The sequence below is a fragment of the Opisthocomus hoazin genome, chromosome 10 (genome assembly GCF_030867145.1).
Source record: "Opisthocomus hoazin isolate bOpiHoa1 chromosome 10, bOpiHoa1.hap1, whole genome shotgun sequence".
Classification (NCBI taxonomy): domain Eukaryota; kingdom Metazoa; phylum Chordata; class Aves; order Opisthocomiformes; family Opisthocomidae; genus Opisthocomus; species Opisthocomus hoazin.
Window position 1 is genome coordinate 9,905,541 of NC_134423.1, and position 14,956 is coordinate 9,920,496.

At 39.4% G+C, this 14,956-nt stretch overlaps 1 protein-coding gene across 7 annotated transcripts in view; it reads left to right on the plus strand.

Moving 5' to 3' along the window:
* Positions 1 to 14,956, plus strand: part of TLN2 (talin 2) — a 207,361-nt gene that overhangs the window by 118,446 nt on the left and 73,959 nt on the right. For all 7 annotated transcript variants that reach the window (XM_075431464.1, XM_075431462.1, XM_075431467.1 and 4 more), the window contains 9 exons: positions 561 to 674; positions 1,334 to 1,442; positions 2,125 to 2,333; positions 3,166 to 3,264; positions 5,623 to 5,790; positions 7,293 to 7,587; positions 10,332 to 10,498; positions 11,622 to 11,750; positions 13,307 to 13,420. In XM_075431464.1, coding sequence (XP_075287579.1) covers positions 561 to 674; positions 1,334 to 1,442; positions 2,125 to 2,333; positions 3,166 to 3,264; positions 5,623 to 5,790; positions 7,293 to 7,587; positions 10,332 to 10,498; positions 11,622 to 11,750; positions 13,307 to 13,420 — 1,404 coding nt within the window. The remainder of the gene's footprint in view (positions 1 to 560; positions 675 to 1,333; positions 1,443 to 2,124; positions 2,334 to 3,165; positions 3,265 to 5,622; positions 5,791 to 7,292; positions 7,588 to 10,331; positions 10,499 to 11,621; positions 11,751 to 13,306; positions 13,421 to 14,956) is intronic.

Below are 14,956 nucleotides of genomic sequence, written 5' to 3' on the forward strand. Positions count from 1 at the left end.
TGGGTCTGTGAGAGCTGCCTGGGACCTGACATGGGGCAGCCTCTGGCCTCTCCTCACACAGGCCACCCCTGCAGCCCCAGCCTTGACACAACACCCATACGGATAGCCATCCTGCTCTGCCAAAAACTCTTCAGTTTTCTGTTAGCTTGTTCTTATTAATGGAAAATTAGTTTTAGAACTGTCCTTGATTACATTGGTAGGCTGTTCCAGGAAATCAGTGATATCCTAGAAGCAAATTCGGTTTTCGTGTTCCTAGAATGCGAGTCAGTAAGACAGTTGGGTGTGTGTCTGTTTGGCATTGTTTGACCTGAGAAAGTTCAGCATTTTATAAATGAGTGTAAGTACAGAGGAGTATAAAATCACATGGGCAGAAACAGCACAGAGGGGAGTGTTAGAGAGCTTTGCTTTCTCCATTGCACCAGGTAAAAGCTAGCCATCTGAAGTGGCCTGGTGTGGTTGTTGGATTGTTGTCACTCACTATCTCTTCATGCATACATAACGTTTGTTTGAAGTGCCATTTGGAACGCAGTGCATGGCTGTTTCCTTGTTTTGCCTTGCAGACCTCAGCTCAGCAGGCCTTGATGGGGACTATCAATACCAGCATGCATGCTGTTCAACAGGCGCAAGCTGACCTCAGTGAAGTTGATAACCTACCACCTCTAGGGCAGGACATGGTAAATTTTTCTAATCCCTTTATAGAAATAGATTGTAATGCTTTGGAGCGTTTACTGATCAGTTTAGTCATTGTCTCTGGATCTAGAGTGGTATTGCTAAAGCTTTTAAAATGAGATTAAAATTTTATGCTCTCTTTAAGGAATTCATGTACAGTGTTCCACCTCACTCTAATCAGTCTTGAAGATTAGACGTAGCACGCTTCCTTGCACAACTGTGTCTGGAGTCCTCTTTGTTTCATGTGCATATGTACCATTAAATGCAAATTATGAGCAGTTTTTATAGTGGTAGTGACTGCCTTGCAGACACTTGAAAAAACAAGAACAAAACATGATTCTGATGTTACTGATCCAGGTTAGGGCAGGAGGACTGATTAAGAGACTATTGCTTACAGGGAACTGTCAGTCAAGTGTTTAGCCATCATGGATGCACTGTTTATGGCATTTACCTTAAAAGGGAAGCTGTTGAAATGTGTTAGCAACTCTGTAGTGAATGACTCAGCGAAAGAAAATGCTTGCTTTCATATTTTACTTTGAGGGCTTGGTTATTGACCTCTGTTTCACTCTTAAGGGTTCATGAAGGAACAAGAGATTTACATAGTATCTCCTCTTACACAACCTCACAGTAATCCTTAATTCTTGATTTTGTTATTGCTCTTCAGGCATCAAGAGTATGGGTTCGGAACAAGGTTGATGAATCAAAACATGAAATACACTCTCAGGTTGATGCTATCACTGCAGGAACTGCATCTGTTGTTAACCTGACAGCAGGTAAATTTCAAAGGGAAGGATTTCCTTGCAATTTCCTGACTATTGATCAGCCTAATTCAAGTAACATAGGGACTGAGTATGGGGCAGCTGGAGAAAAATTATCCTCAAAATACCCCCATAGCTAAGTGTATTGACTTGTAGAACAAGATTTCTGTCTCTCCCAACACAATTTTCGTATCTTCAATTCATGTCTAACATTAAAAGTATGACTATTGATGAAGATAAAATGTGGCTTACTTAATCAACAAAGTAGAGAGTGTTTGCAAGGTTACTACAAAAAAGCATTAGAGACAGATTATATGTTTGTTGACAGTGGTTTCTTTTCTTCAGCAAATTTCAAGTTGAAGGAGCTGTGAGTGGCTTAAGGTGACCAATACTGTGTTACCTTGGGTTCTTTCAATGTTGAAAGATAGCTGAAACTGTGGACTTCTCAGCAAATTGCATTGAATGAAGAGAAATTCTATTAGAAGATAAATTCTCATAGAAGAAATGTAGAAATTGGAGAAATTATAGCAATCTTGAATTCTTTTTAAATTGATAGTGAAATTACTTTGTAGGCATTGCTTGGCTATCTTGAAATGTGTCTTTTGTCTGTCACCAGAGTTTAGCTTGTGGTAGCTGCTTTTTTTTCCCCTTTTAACTACTAAAGCATTCTAATGATGAAAAAACATTTGCTCTACAGGGGACCCAGTTGACACTGATTACACCGCTGTGGGATGTGCAATTACAACCATCTCTTCCAACCTCACTGAGATGTCTAAAGGTGTGAAACTTCTTGCTGCTCTCATGGATGATGAAGTTGGAAGTGGAGAAGACCTCCTGAAGGCTGCTCGAACGTTGGCCAGTGCTGTCTCAGACTTGCTGAAGGCTGTGCAGCCTACTTCAGGAGAGGTGAGTAGATGGAAACTTCTCGGGTTCCCTCTTTAGAGTGCTTGGCTTTGGCTTTTTTGAGACATGTTAGCTTCTAAGCCTTACCTGCTCAGTGCCACATAACATCCCCTGTGCAAGCAACTCTTTTGCCTATTTCTTATTCCTTCATCTGTCTCTGTCTTTATGCCTTGATATTAGTCCCTGTCTTGCCCCTTGATATTATATCTTCTGTGTTATATGCAGAGGTTAATTGATTTGTGTAATAAATAGTTAATTTATCTGGCTACTGTGTTCTCTTTAAAAAACACGTTTCAAACAGTACTGTGACTCAGTTTAGTAGGAAGCGGAGACATACTCATTCATGATTTTTTTCTTTACAATCTTTGTCTACTTTGACATATAAAATGAGAAGTTAATACCTCTGTTGTAGTTTACCAGAAATCAGAGTAGTACGGACCAAGATAGACTATCTTGATGAGATTTTTTAATGAGTTGAGGTCTGCAGCCATTTGCCTTAAATCTCTTCTCTTCAGGTATTTGTTTTAAAGAACGTGATATCTCCTCGTGTTTCAGATCAGTTGGCATATTGACTGTACATCCTTAATTATCCTTGGAGTGATTACAACAATGTCTGTTTGAGTTCTTCAAAATTCGTTGCACATTCTCTGGGACCACTTTAGATGAAACCCCAGAAAGATGGATGTGCAGTTCTGCATGTGGGAAAGTAAAGATTTTTTTAAAAATTTTTTACCCGTATTGATTGCACACTAGTACAAGTTCCTTGCAGAAATCTAAAATTCAAGTAAAGCTCGTTTTCTTTGAATTAATGTGTTTCACTGTTACATTTTTCCAGCCTCGACAGACAGTTTTGACTGCAGCTGGAAGCATTGGGCAAGCAAGTGGGGAGCTACTGAGACAAATTGGAGAGAATGAAACAGACGAAAGGTTCCAGGTAATGAGGGGGTTGCTTGTCACTGTCAGAACTGTGCAGCTTTCTAATGAGAAGGCCGCAGCCTAAAACCAGGCTTCCCAAAGTGCTGTTAGGAAATGCTAGATTTGAAGCTTCTAAATGCTAAGTGAGGTTAATGCATTATGAAATTATTTTTACTTACACCATCACGGAGTGCTGATTTCATAGGAACTCCTACTTCATTCTGTGCGTCATACAGATGCTTTCTGTCTTCGTGGAGAGTTATTTGCACTGCACTCCCCTCAGTGTTTAAAGTACATGGCTCTTGCTATTTGCGTGCTGGTCAGAGTCTTGCTTTTTGAATTCTACTCTGCTTATTACTTTCACCACTACGTTCATCACTGGTTTCTTTTATGGTGACTTTCAGTACCTCAGTGTTGCACGGCTAGTATCTTTTATACCTTTCCTGTAGCATGTGGAACCATCATTCTATTTTACAGATGAAAAATTTGGTGTGGAAGTCCAGAGATGCTCTAATATGAGATATCCTATGACCTGTTGATCTCTCAAATTCTTGACGTTGTGTCACGCTTGAGATGTTTCAATCACAGTTCCCGTTTTCTTCAGTTGCAGCAGGCTGCAAGTTATGTCGCACAGTGCCAAGTCAGACACAGAAAATAAGGAACAGCAAACAACTTATTTTTAAAAATAAATTCTGCCTGTCTTCACCAAGTATAGGGTCAGATGCAAGATTATAATCGAGTTGTCCAGGAGGACGTGCATAGTCTTAATCAATTTTTCTGAATGCCGTAGGGATTTTGTGGGAAGTAGTGTATTAAAACATGCACATGCACACAGACAACTTCAAGCCTCACCCTTCCTTGTGCTTCACTGTCTTTGCAAGCTGATGACCTATTATACCATGTATTTATGAAGAGTGAATGAATATTAATGAATAAGTGTTTCTTCTCATTAAGTATAGTGGTTTTCACATAAGTGTTTGCGGTGTCCATATGTATGCATGTAAACCAAAAGTTTACATAGTCTTTTGGTAAACTGAGTGAAGAAAATTATTGTATTACAAACATAACTTCTTTAAGATTATTAGTATTATCAATTATCAAATCATAATGCCTCTATGAGTTAATCACAATGTTAGCTGTAAGCAGTTTAAAACCATTGTTCTTAAATGCTTGGTTAATAACAATTCTGGATCTTTTCACTCAATGCCAAGAACAGGTTTGTACCGGAACCAAGGGGAAATAATTTACAGTGACATTTAGACCTCTGGAATGCACTTTATGCAAGATGTCTGCTAATATAACTTGTAGGGCATTTTAAACACTGATCCACTGGTAAATGTGTCTTCAAGTTTCATTGGAGTTCTCATTTGTATTCAGGTTGACTGTGTGTTGAAGCCCTCTCCTTCTTGGGTAAGGGAAAGAACGTAAACGTTCTGCTAAGCGCTATAGAGTGTTGGAGAAGGGTAAGGAGAGGGATGGTTTATCATGCCTTCACACCCTAAAAACAAACTGAAAACTAGTGTTCTTAATTTTTGAAATACAAGGTTTTCTTTCTGCTGTGAAGTTAAAATTAGACATAAGTGTATCTGTAGTATCTTTCTGCAGGAAAGCCAGGTCATTTTAACAGAACAGGCATTAGGAAGACTCCATCCCACTAAAAAACCAAAGTATATGGAATGTAGCATTTTAAGTGGGGAAAGGGGAAGATATTTTCTGAACTTTTTCATTGCAGGAGTTAACACATGAGCATGTCTTAATTTCAGAGTTAGTCAAATTATTTTTGTACAAGGGAAAAATGCTCTGGAATTAAGACCTGTTTTGAGTTATATTTTGGAGCAGTAATTTATAGGGCTATATTTACATCATGGACAAGGAAATATTGTGGTTGGAAATGGCATTTTCAAGAACAGTGGCAGTTGTTACTGTCAAGCACAATTAAGTACTTGAATTTAGTATTAACTCAAGTACTGTCTGTCCTCAGCAGTTTGCTCCTTGAGGTTGTCATCCTTATTGCAGATATTTATTGCATGTTTAGTGGTGAACTCCAGATGGTTTTGTATTAGTAAGGTATTTTCAGGAAAGGATAAGCACATTGCAATTTGGGACATAGATTTGTTCTTATGGACTCTGAGCCAATTCAGAATTTGATAGTCCATACTCATTCAGTCTAGTAATTTGATAACATAAATAGAGAAATGGTTGTACTGAGAACAGGAAACTGTTGAATCTTCGAATAGCCACGTTTGCTGCTTTATGTGAAACAAAATGCTTGTTTTGATACAGGAGAACTTCTTACCTTCAGGAGATTTGATCTTAATATAAACAACATATATAGTTTTTTTGTTCAAAAGACTGAGTTTTCCCTTTATTTTACCAGGATGTTCTGATGAGTCTGGCCAAAGCTGTTGCAAACGCTGCTGCCATGTTAGTGCTGAAGGCCAAGAACGTAGCGCAGGTGGCTGAGGATACAGTCCTGCAGAACAGGGTCATTGCTGCTGCTACACAGTGTGCACTCTCGACTTCCCAGCTTGTGGCTTGTGCGAAGGTGAGGCTAGCAGTGTTCGTGAGGTGGCAAGGCACTGTTTCGAGTGTATGCTTCTGCGTGTTTCCAGTGGTCTCAGGCAATATACTGTGTTAATATCATAGCTCTAGATTTATGCAATATCAAAGGTGTTAATTCATAAATTGTCACCCATGATAGTGGCAATCAGGAGCCCACAGGATGTGAGGTATTTCTGTAATCTTCAGAGAAGCTTCCACAGACAAGAGCCCATCTGATGAACTACTAATAATGATAAAATAAAAAAGTAAAAAAAAAAAATATTAGTTCGAGAAGCATAGCTTTCCTGGGGACTGTGCAAGTTTCCTAATAAAGCTTAGAATTAGGATAGGTTCACCTCATCTACAGCTAAATAATTAAAAGTTGAAATTCTTGCTGAAAATAAAATTGAGTTGGTGATCATGGATTTTAAACATATTTGCACTAATTTACAGTAGTCCAGTTGTTTTAACAGATCCATTGGTTTTGGCCAAGTACTGATTTTCAGTATAAGCAAATTACAAAGCAGTTGAGATCAGACCTCAAATTCTGGAGTCTGTAGTTGGAGCACTACATCTTCTGCAATCATTTTGTCTTAATAAATAAATAAATAAAATACTCATATAATTTTAAAAATTCAAGAGTTTACATTTCCTACTTGGATGCTGCTTTTAAGTCTGCAGTCTGGATGTTTCACAACAGTTGAATACCTGTTTCCAGAAGGTTTATATTAAAATTAATAGCCTATGTTAAGTATTAATTTTTCAATATTTATTTCTCTGGCTGCAAGGGCTTTTTGTAATGCATATGTACGAATTTTCATTATGTGGACTTGATGTTCTTACTTCCTGTGAATATCTTCAGTGTGGTGTAAGAGACCCAGTGGTGTCTTGTTTTCCTCATAAGATATGCAGAGCGTTCTCATTGTTAAAAGCTGTCCAGATATGCCTGAACAAAATGGGGGAGGGTTGTTTCTAATCTGTGGATTACGGGGTTTATTACTTGTCTTGTAGTTTCAGAAGTAGAACGTTGTTTGGCTTGTGCCAGACACTACTTTTATTTAAACAAACAAAAGGCTGATAATAAGAAGGCTTTACAAGACCAATTCTAATTAAGATTTCATTTTACTTGGAGTTCCAGGAGGAATGGAGTACAGAAGTGTGCCAGTAGACGTAGTTTCTCTGGAGGAGTCTGGTCTATGCCAGCCCTCCAGAACCACTCTCTAGTGTTTGCTCAGTTCAGCAGCTGCTGAAGAAGCATGAAACAAGGTGAGGGCTTCCATTCTCAGAATCTAAATTGAGATTAATCTAATGATATGCAGAGCCCAAATTCCTAATCTAGATGTCTGAAGCTACCTATTTAAATACTCACTTCTTCAGGGTTTGCTGTCTAGGGAAAACAGGTAAGTTAAGGATTAGAAACTCACGTAGTACATCTTTCACTTGTTAGTAGTTAGAAAATTTGCAAGTAAGCCTTTTCTGAATGCGTTGTGTCGTTTCCCCATGCAGGTTGTGAGTCCCACCATCAGCTCTCCAGTGTGTCAGGAACAGCTGATTGAGGCAGGGAAACTGGTAGACCGTTCAGTGGAGAATTGTGTGAGGGCCTGCCAGGCTGCCACAGATGACACTGAGTTACTGAAGCAGGTCAGTGCAGCTGCCAGCATTGTCAGCCAAGCCCTGAACGACCTCTTGCAGCACGTCCGCCAGTTTGCGAGTAGGGGAGAGCCCATTGGGCGCTATGACCAGGCGACAGATACCATCATGTGTGTCACAGAGAGTATTTTCAGTTCCATGGGAGATGCTGGTAAGTTTCTCTAATGGGTGATAACTTTCTATGACTTAGAGATGACCACATTTCAAATAATGCAAGTAAAAACCTTCTCTGAAATGTACTGTGCTTCTAGGCTGGTGCTGTCGTGGTGGGTAGTTGTTGAACCCACAATATTAAAACAGCGAAATGCACGTAGCTGTGTACTAGACAGGATGAATATTCTGTGAAAACATTGAATATTGAGCTGCAGGATCACTGTAGTATTTTGTCTGTTTTCCACCACTGCTTCACTTCACAAAATTGCATAGCAATTCCTCATCTCCAGATATGAAGATGGGTAGCTGATCAAATACTTCCCAGTGATTGATTTTACTATGCTTAGATTTTGTTGTAGGTTTTGAAACTTACTTCTGCTTTTTCCTATGACATTTTTAAAATGTGCAGCTTCTAGAACCAACCAAAACTTGAGATGCCTAGCATTTAACAGAGTCGATATGAATTTTTAATAAAGAACCAGTAAATTACTTAGAATGGTGAAATTTCAATAATCGTGAATGTTATGAGGTAGAACACCATGAAGGGTGTCGTGGTTTAACCCAAAAGCCAGCAATTAAGGCACAATACAGTTTTTCTCACCACCTGACAACCAATTGCACAGCCAGTTCCCGAGTAGCAATCATGGAGCTTGTGGATTTCCCAAAGTTTGTGGTTTTCACCAAACTGGCAAAAAAGGGAGTTCCTTTTTGCAAAAAAGGGCAACCCCCATTTGTAAACTGCACATGATGTCTATGGTATGGAATATTTCCACTGGCCAGCTTGGGCTAGCTGTCTGGCTGTGCTCCCTCCCAGCTCCTGCACACCTGCTCATTAGCCAAACATGGGAAACTGCAAAATGTCCTTGATTTCTTAGCCACAACTAAAAACATCAGTGTATTCAACATTCTCCGCATACTAGATCCAAAACACAGCAGCTACTGGTAGGACAACTGGAAAATTAACTCTGGCCCAGCCGCAACCAGGACAAAGGGGCATTATCAACTTGAAATCAAGACAATTCGTAGAAAGTTTAAAATGGGATCAGTTTTTAAAAGCAGTTACAGTGAATAGTATGGTTTTGGTCTTTTCTTTCGTGTTATACAAACACAGGGCCAGGAAAGTAAATATTTCAGTCACAGTTGTATTCGCCTTACAGTTGATATGAACAAACAATCTTTTCTTGTAAAGTCCATCTTAGTTATGTTTAAGAAAGAAAACTTTCTGATGTGTCTTTTTTTAAGGAACTGTCATTTCAGCATGCAACACTCTTCTAGAGAAACATGTGCAGAGAAGCAACTAGTGAAATTCTCAGTGTATTTTGACCCTAGAATCTTCTTTATGAGAAATCTGACTGATTAAAATTTTTAAAAGATGCACAGGAATGTTCACTAAACCACTCTTAATCTTCCGACTGAAAGCTGTGGAAAAAGTTTTTGTAATGCTCTGCAGCTAACGTAAGGAATTTAGTTACTGTACACGTGCACAAGAAAACACATCAGGTTTTATGGTTAGCTGTCACTTATTCAGCTTCTGTATGGAAGGATATGGTAAAAGAGATGATCTTGAATGAAATTTCTTTTCTGTTCACAGTCAAATATCTTGTTGTGAAACACTCAGTTTTTAGTAGAAGGTGTTCATATTCCAGCTGGTGTTTCCAACTTATCATGCGCTCCCGTAGGCACAGTTTTAGCAGTGAAGTTACTCTGGCTTGTGACTGCTGTGTTATTGCCCAAGCATGTTATTCTTTCTCTTTGATTTACTGGCCTAATACTGTAAGAAAGGGCTTTTAAAGGTTGTTTTTTTTTTCAAGTGGAATATTTGGACTGGGAGCTGAGTTAGCCATCGTTGGTAAAAATTTGAATTGCAAAATTGCAGACTGTGAAATAGTTGATAACAGCTAGAAAACTGGTTTGTTTGCATATGCAAAAAAGGAGCCTGGTAAGAAGGCATTTAATCCTGGAGCCCACAAGTCACCTTTACATGTGAGACAAATGCTGCTTTGATTTTTCTTTCCCATGATTTTTTAAGAGCATTTGAAAAGAATGAGGCCTTAGACCCAAACACATCTGATTTGATTTGGTAGCTTGAAGGAAGCCAAAGGTTTTATGGGTTCGGGTGTATGTTTTAGTGACCAAATGAATTTGCTCTAGAAAGGGTATGTGTCCACTTCAGAAGCATTGCTCTTTCATCTCTCTGCTTCACCATGAGCGGAACATGATTCCAGTATCTTAAATATACACCTTATTTTTGCCCGAAACCACCTAATTGATGCTGAGTCTCTTCTGACAGAGTTCTCAATTTAGGTTATGTTAGACAGAAGATAATTCCCCAGAAGAACTTCCCCCAAAGAAAAACAGGTGAAAAAATGGGTTATTTTTATTAAAGTGGTTAAATCTTGGCCACAATTTGAAATCAAAATTATTAGTCTTTACTGGACCAAGAGTTTCACAACTGTATATTCAAAGTTACCTGAAAGTATCAATATGTGTGTTTTTGTCTTGCTGTCTAGAATGCAAATACTGCATTTTTTCTTACCCTCCACTGTAGCAGTTTCCTTCATTTATGTTGCGATCCAAGATTTTTTTATGAAGCTTCTAAGTGAAGAACTATTTGTATATAATTTTCAAGTCAAAAGAGTACTTCAGCAAATGTAACTTTATTTTCATCTTGCTGATATGACTTTTGAAAGCAAAGCTGAAATGCAGAGAGACGGAAAATAAAACTATAATTGTACACCACAGGTGAAATGGTACGACAGGCCAGGGTGCTGGCTCAGGCCACTTCTGACCTTGTCAATGCCATGCGGTCAGATGCTGAAGCAGAAATCGACATGGACAACTCCAAGAAGCTTTTGGCTGCCGCGAAGCTCCTGGCAGATTCTACAGCCCGCATGGTTGAAGCTGCAAAGGTACCAGGAAAATGAACTAACTGTCAGCTTAAAGTTGTATGGTTATACACAAAGAAGAGATGGTATGTGGGCTATTAGAGGTGGGATCTGGCTGATAGTAGAGATGGGTTTTCTTATCAAGTAAATGTTCTGCATTTAGTGGCTTACCCTAGGTATGTTCAGAAAAAAACAGTTTCTTAGTTACTTGGGTTTTTTTGTTTTTACAACCCTTCCTGCAGTGCTTTGCTCACCTGTGTGCGGGGTGGTCATGACTCAAGCCATCTAAGGCAGTAACTACCAGCCATAACCACTGTGATGCTAAGTCTTGTGCCAGTCTACCAATACAAATGGAGCAACAAACCCATAGCTGTGTCTTACAAATCGCTCTTACAAAAGCCGTTAACAAAGCAACTCTGCCTCTGTTTGTCTTGGGAACAGTTTTTTCCACCTGGGGAATCTTGCCTCTGTTGTTTCCCCTCACCCCTCTATTCTCATAAGAGGCAAATATCTAACCTTTTCTTCCCTTTCTGTGCTAGAAACCTATTTAAATCCACTAGGGAGGAATATGTTCTTTGAATTGTTTCCTAGATCCTGCACTTAAATGATTTTTACAGATTCAGGCCAGCCATTCTGCTACGGCTCTGGAAGGCCCATATGCCTGGCGACAGCATATCCTTGACTTTCCAGTACTTTCTCAGGCTTCAAATGAAGATAACCTACTGTGTAAAATCTCAAGGTTTGGAGTGCAGTTACTGAAAGGCAGATTGAATTGGGAATTGAAAAAAATAGATTGTTTTTTTCAAAACCTGCAATCATATAATCAAAGTACGTGACTGCAGATCATAGTGGAAGCAGTTTACAAAGGATTTTTTTCCCAAGCACCTAAAGTAGTATACGAAGCAAATGTTCAACTTCCTCCCTCAAAGCACCTGACATGTACAGTGACAACTTTGCACTAGCAATAAATTTTCTGCTTCAGAGTCTTGTAAAGTTTTAATGTTGTTCTAACTTTGGTGAAGATAATATAAGGAAAATAAAGGCTGCTGTAGCAGACACTGTCTGGAACTAAAGGCTTGATGTTCGTGTACATTGTCTCCAGGAACTTTTACTGAGGCTCGTGTTTTCACTCTGAAATTTTGTGCAGGGAGCTGCAGCCAATCCTGAAAATGAGGATCAACAGCAGCGTCTGAGAGAAGCAGCAGAGGGACTGCGGGTTGCTACAAATGCTGCTGCGCAGAATGCCATCAAGAAGAAAATTGTCAACAGATTAGAGGTGGGAAACTAGATAATGTTGAATTTTCAGTTTACTCCATTTTGGAAATTAGTGTCTGTAGATCATTTCAAGCAAGTAGAAATGTATATTTCAGGAAAAGTGCTAAGCATAGAAAGATAGCACTGTAAGCTCAGTTACAGAGTACAAGGCTTGGAATTGGAGATGCCATCATATGATACTATAATCCTCAGAAAACTGAGCAACTTGTATCACTAATGTAGATGCTGGTGTAAAAATTTGACTCAGGTGTTTGATGGTGGCGTAGTCATAAAATTAGAACAGCTGAGCTAAAACTACTTCATTACTGTTTTATCTGTATCATCTGTCAGTTACACACAGTATCTTTTGGTGGTTTTGCTAGTATATCTGCTGGAGTTTCACATAAATTTCCATGCAAAACTATGTTGAATTGCACCATATCCAATTAAACTGGTAACTTATTCAGGGAATCAAAGAAGCAGAAACGAAAGTGAAAAGATACAGCATGGCTAGTAGCACAGCCAAGGGGGGGAGAGGCAGTTTACTGTGTGCAAAGGATAAAATATCTCTGAAGTTTGTCTTCAGGAAGATAAAACCTTGCCTACTTCTTAGCAAAAATGTAGAAGAAATAGATTAAAAAAGAAGTCTTTCATAATTCGTAGTTGCCAGCTGTGGTTTTACAGTAGTCTGATTCAAGTGCAATGAGATTAGACAAATAAGGAGAATCTGAGTAGGTAACCATGTTCCAGAAGTGCATTTAAATTACTGTATCTGGCTAGGACCAAAAATCAGGAGTATTTCAAGAAATAAATGCTGATGTTTCAGTTTTCTAACTGCATGCAAGAAAGCTTTATAGAAAGGACTTCTTGTGTTTTGCTGTTATAGCATATACTGCCTCACAAAGGAGTGAAATGTGTAATGACGAGAATGAACTTCATGCTTAGTTGTACTTAGTGGGCCAATTAAGGAAAAGTATTGTAAAACTTTTTGGAATATGTTGGATAAATTGTTAAATTTTTGGTTTTGTAATGAGAAGAGGTTAATAGTAAAAGACTCATAGATATTTGAAGAAGGTCCTTCCTGTGCTTTTAGAGTCAGTAATACCAATGTTTTGTACCTCTGCGTCATGTTAGTATCTTTGCTTTTACCGCAGAGCGGTCTCAGTGGAAGCTGGCTCTCTTGAGTCAGAGGTGTGAACATAATAGTGTGAAGCCCTGTATCTACTTTCCCTGTTTTTTCTGGATTTCTTTGTAAGGAGCTAATCAATTAGACTTGTTTTGGCTCTCTGTAATTGACTTCTTTTGGTCATATTGTAACCTAAACTATGAAGGAGTAAGATCTTAGAATCACTCTAGTTCTGCCTTTTTCTTTATTGGCAAGTTAGAGATGGATAACAGTGTTCAGCTTATCTTCATCTTGAGCAATCCTGAGTTTCCTTAATGCGAATCAAATTAATCAAGGGATATAATGTATTAATCTGTCAAAGTTGCCTATAATATGTATTTAATCCTCTGAATTACTCAGACTTACCACTGATTTAACTTTAAATTTATTTAACTGTTTCTTTTTCTCCAAAGATTGCAGCTAAGCAAGCTGCAGCTGCTGCTACTCAGACTATAGCAGCTTCTCAGAATGCAGCTGTTTCAAATAAGAACACAGCAGCCCACCAGCAACTTGTGCAGAGCTGTAAGGTAAACATACCACAAATCACTGATAAATAACTCTTGAACTCTGCTTTATGGGGAACTGAAGATCACTTTCTATAACAGTGCTGTTGCAACTTCAAAAGAAGATCAAAAAAACCCAAACCCAAAACCACCACACACATTCATTGTATGGATTCTGGAGAACTCTCATTTATTGTATTATCAATAGTTTCCATGCATTACTGCATGGAAAGCTTTGAAAAGCTGAGCTACTGTAAGTGCCATGTAGTACTTGCCTGTAACAAATATCCCTGCAAACACTTTGCAGTAAGGGATGGACAGGCTTACATACCTCAGCATGTATCTGTTGAGTAACAACCAACTCGCCTGAAGCAAGTGCTTTAAGTACAAGTTTTACTGCAAATCAGTCAGCACTACTGTGTATGCAGAGCTATACTAGAAGCACTGTGCAGAGGGGTCTGGCTGCTCAGAAATCTGTACATTGTCAAGAAGTCTTGGCCATGCATTCAGCTCTTCAGCAGGTGAGTAGCTCTATGATCAGCAAAGCAGGCTGTTGAAGGATATGTGTGGTGAAGTGGGACTGAGGTCTGCTGTGGTATAAAGGTAACTTTTGAGTTTTCCACAATAAAGGATGTGGTACCAAAGCGGTTTATTCTATAATGGAGTGAAATACTTGTTTAATGTATGGGTTATATAATTGGCTGTATAAGTAACAACACTGATCCTCCTATTCCAATATTCAGCCTGCAACCAACTGGGGCCTTAAATGTCACTGTGAAGAAGTAGTTATAAACCTTACTATGGGGTTAATGTGATTCCTAGCTTGAAGTTAAAGCTGCCAAGACCGCAGATTTCAACATATGCCTGAAATCAATGGTTCCAAGCTAGAATTCAGTGTCTGGTGAGAAGCTGTTCTTTTTTGTTTAAGCTACACTTGGCAGCTTAATTTCTAGCTCTGACTAATGTTGCTTTAGGGTTTTTAAAGAAATTGTGTTTAAACAAAAAATAGAAAATGACAATACAATGCAGAAGGGTTTCTTCTGGCTGGAAGAGTACTTATGCAACATGAGATGGGTTCACGGCTTCTCTCCTGCCTGCAGTCACGCAGCTGGGGGAAAATCCCCATGCTGGGAAGGGACCCCGCACCCTGTTTGAGGTGCTGGCACCTTGGGGCAGCCCCCAGCCCTCCTCCCTGCTCCTCACCTGCCTCTCAGCAGCCATCTGGCTCTGTGCGCCAAGAGATGTCCAATGGGGCAGGCCGAGTCCACACATCCACAACAGCGTGTCTCATGCCTGGATGGACAGACAGACAGAAACTGTCCCTTCCCCTGGTGTCCACCTTCAGCCAGGCGCCAGCTCCTGCCTCCAGCTTGTGACCTCTGTCCATGGATTTTCATACATAAATAGAGCTAAAAAAATTATATTCTGACCTCAGTGCAGGGGAAGATTGTGGAGTGGTTCATCTTGAGTGCGCTCACTGGGCATGTGAAGGACAGCCAGGGGATCAGGTCCAGCCAGCATGACTTCATGAAAGGCAGGTTCTGCTTGACCAGCCTGATC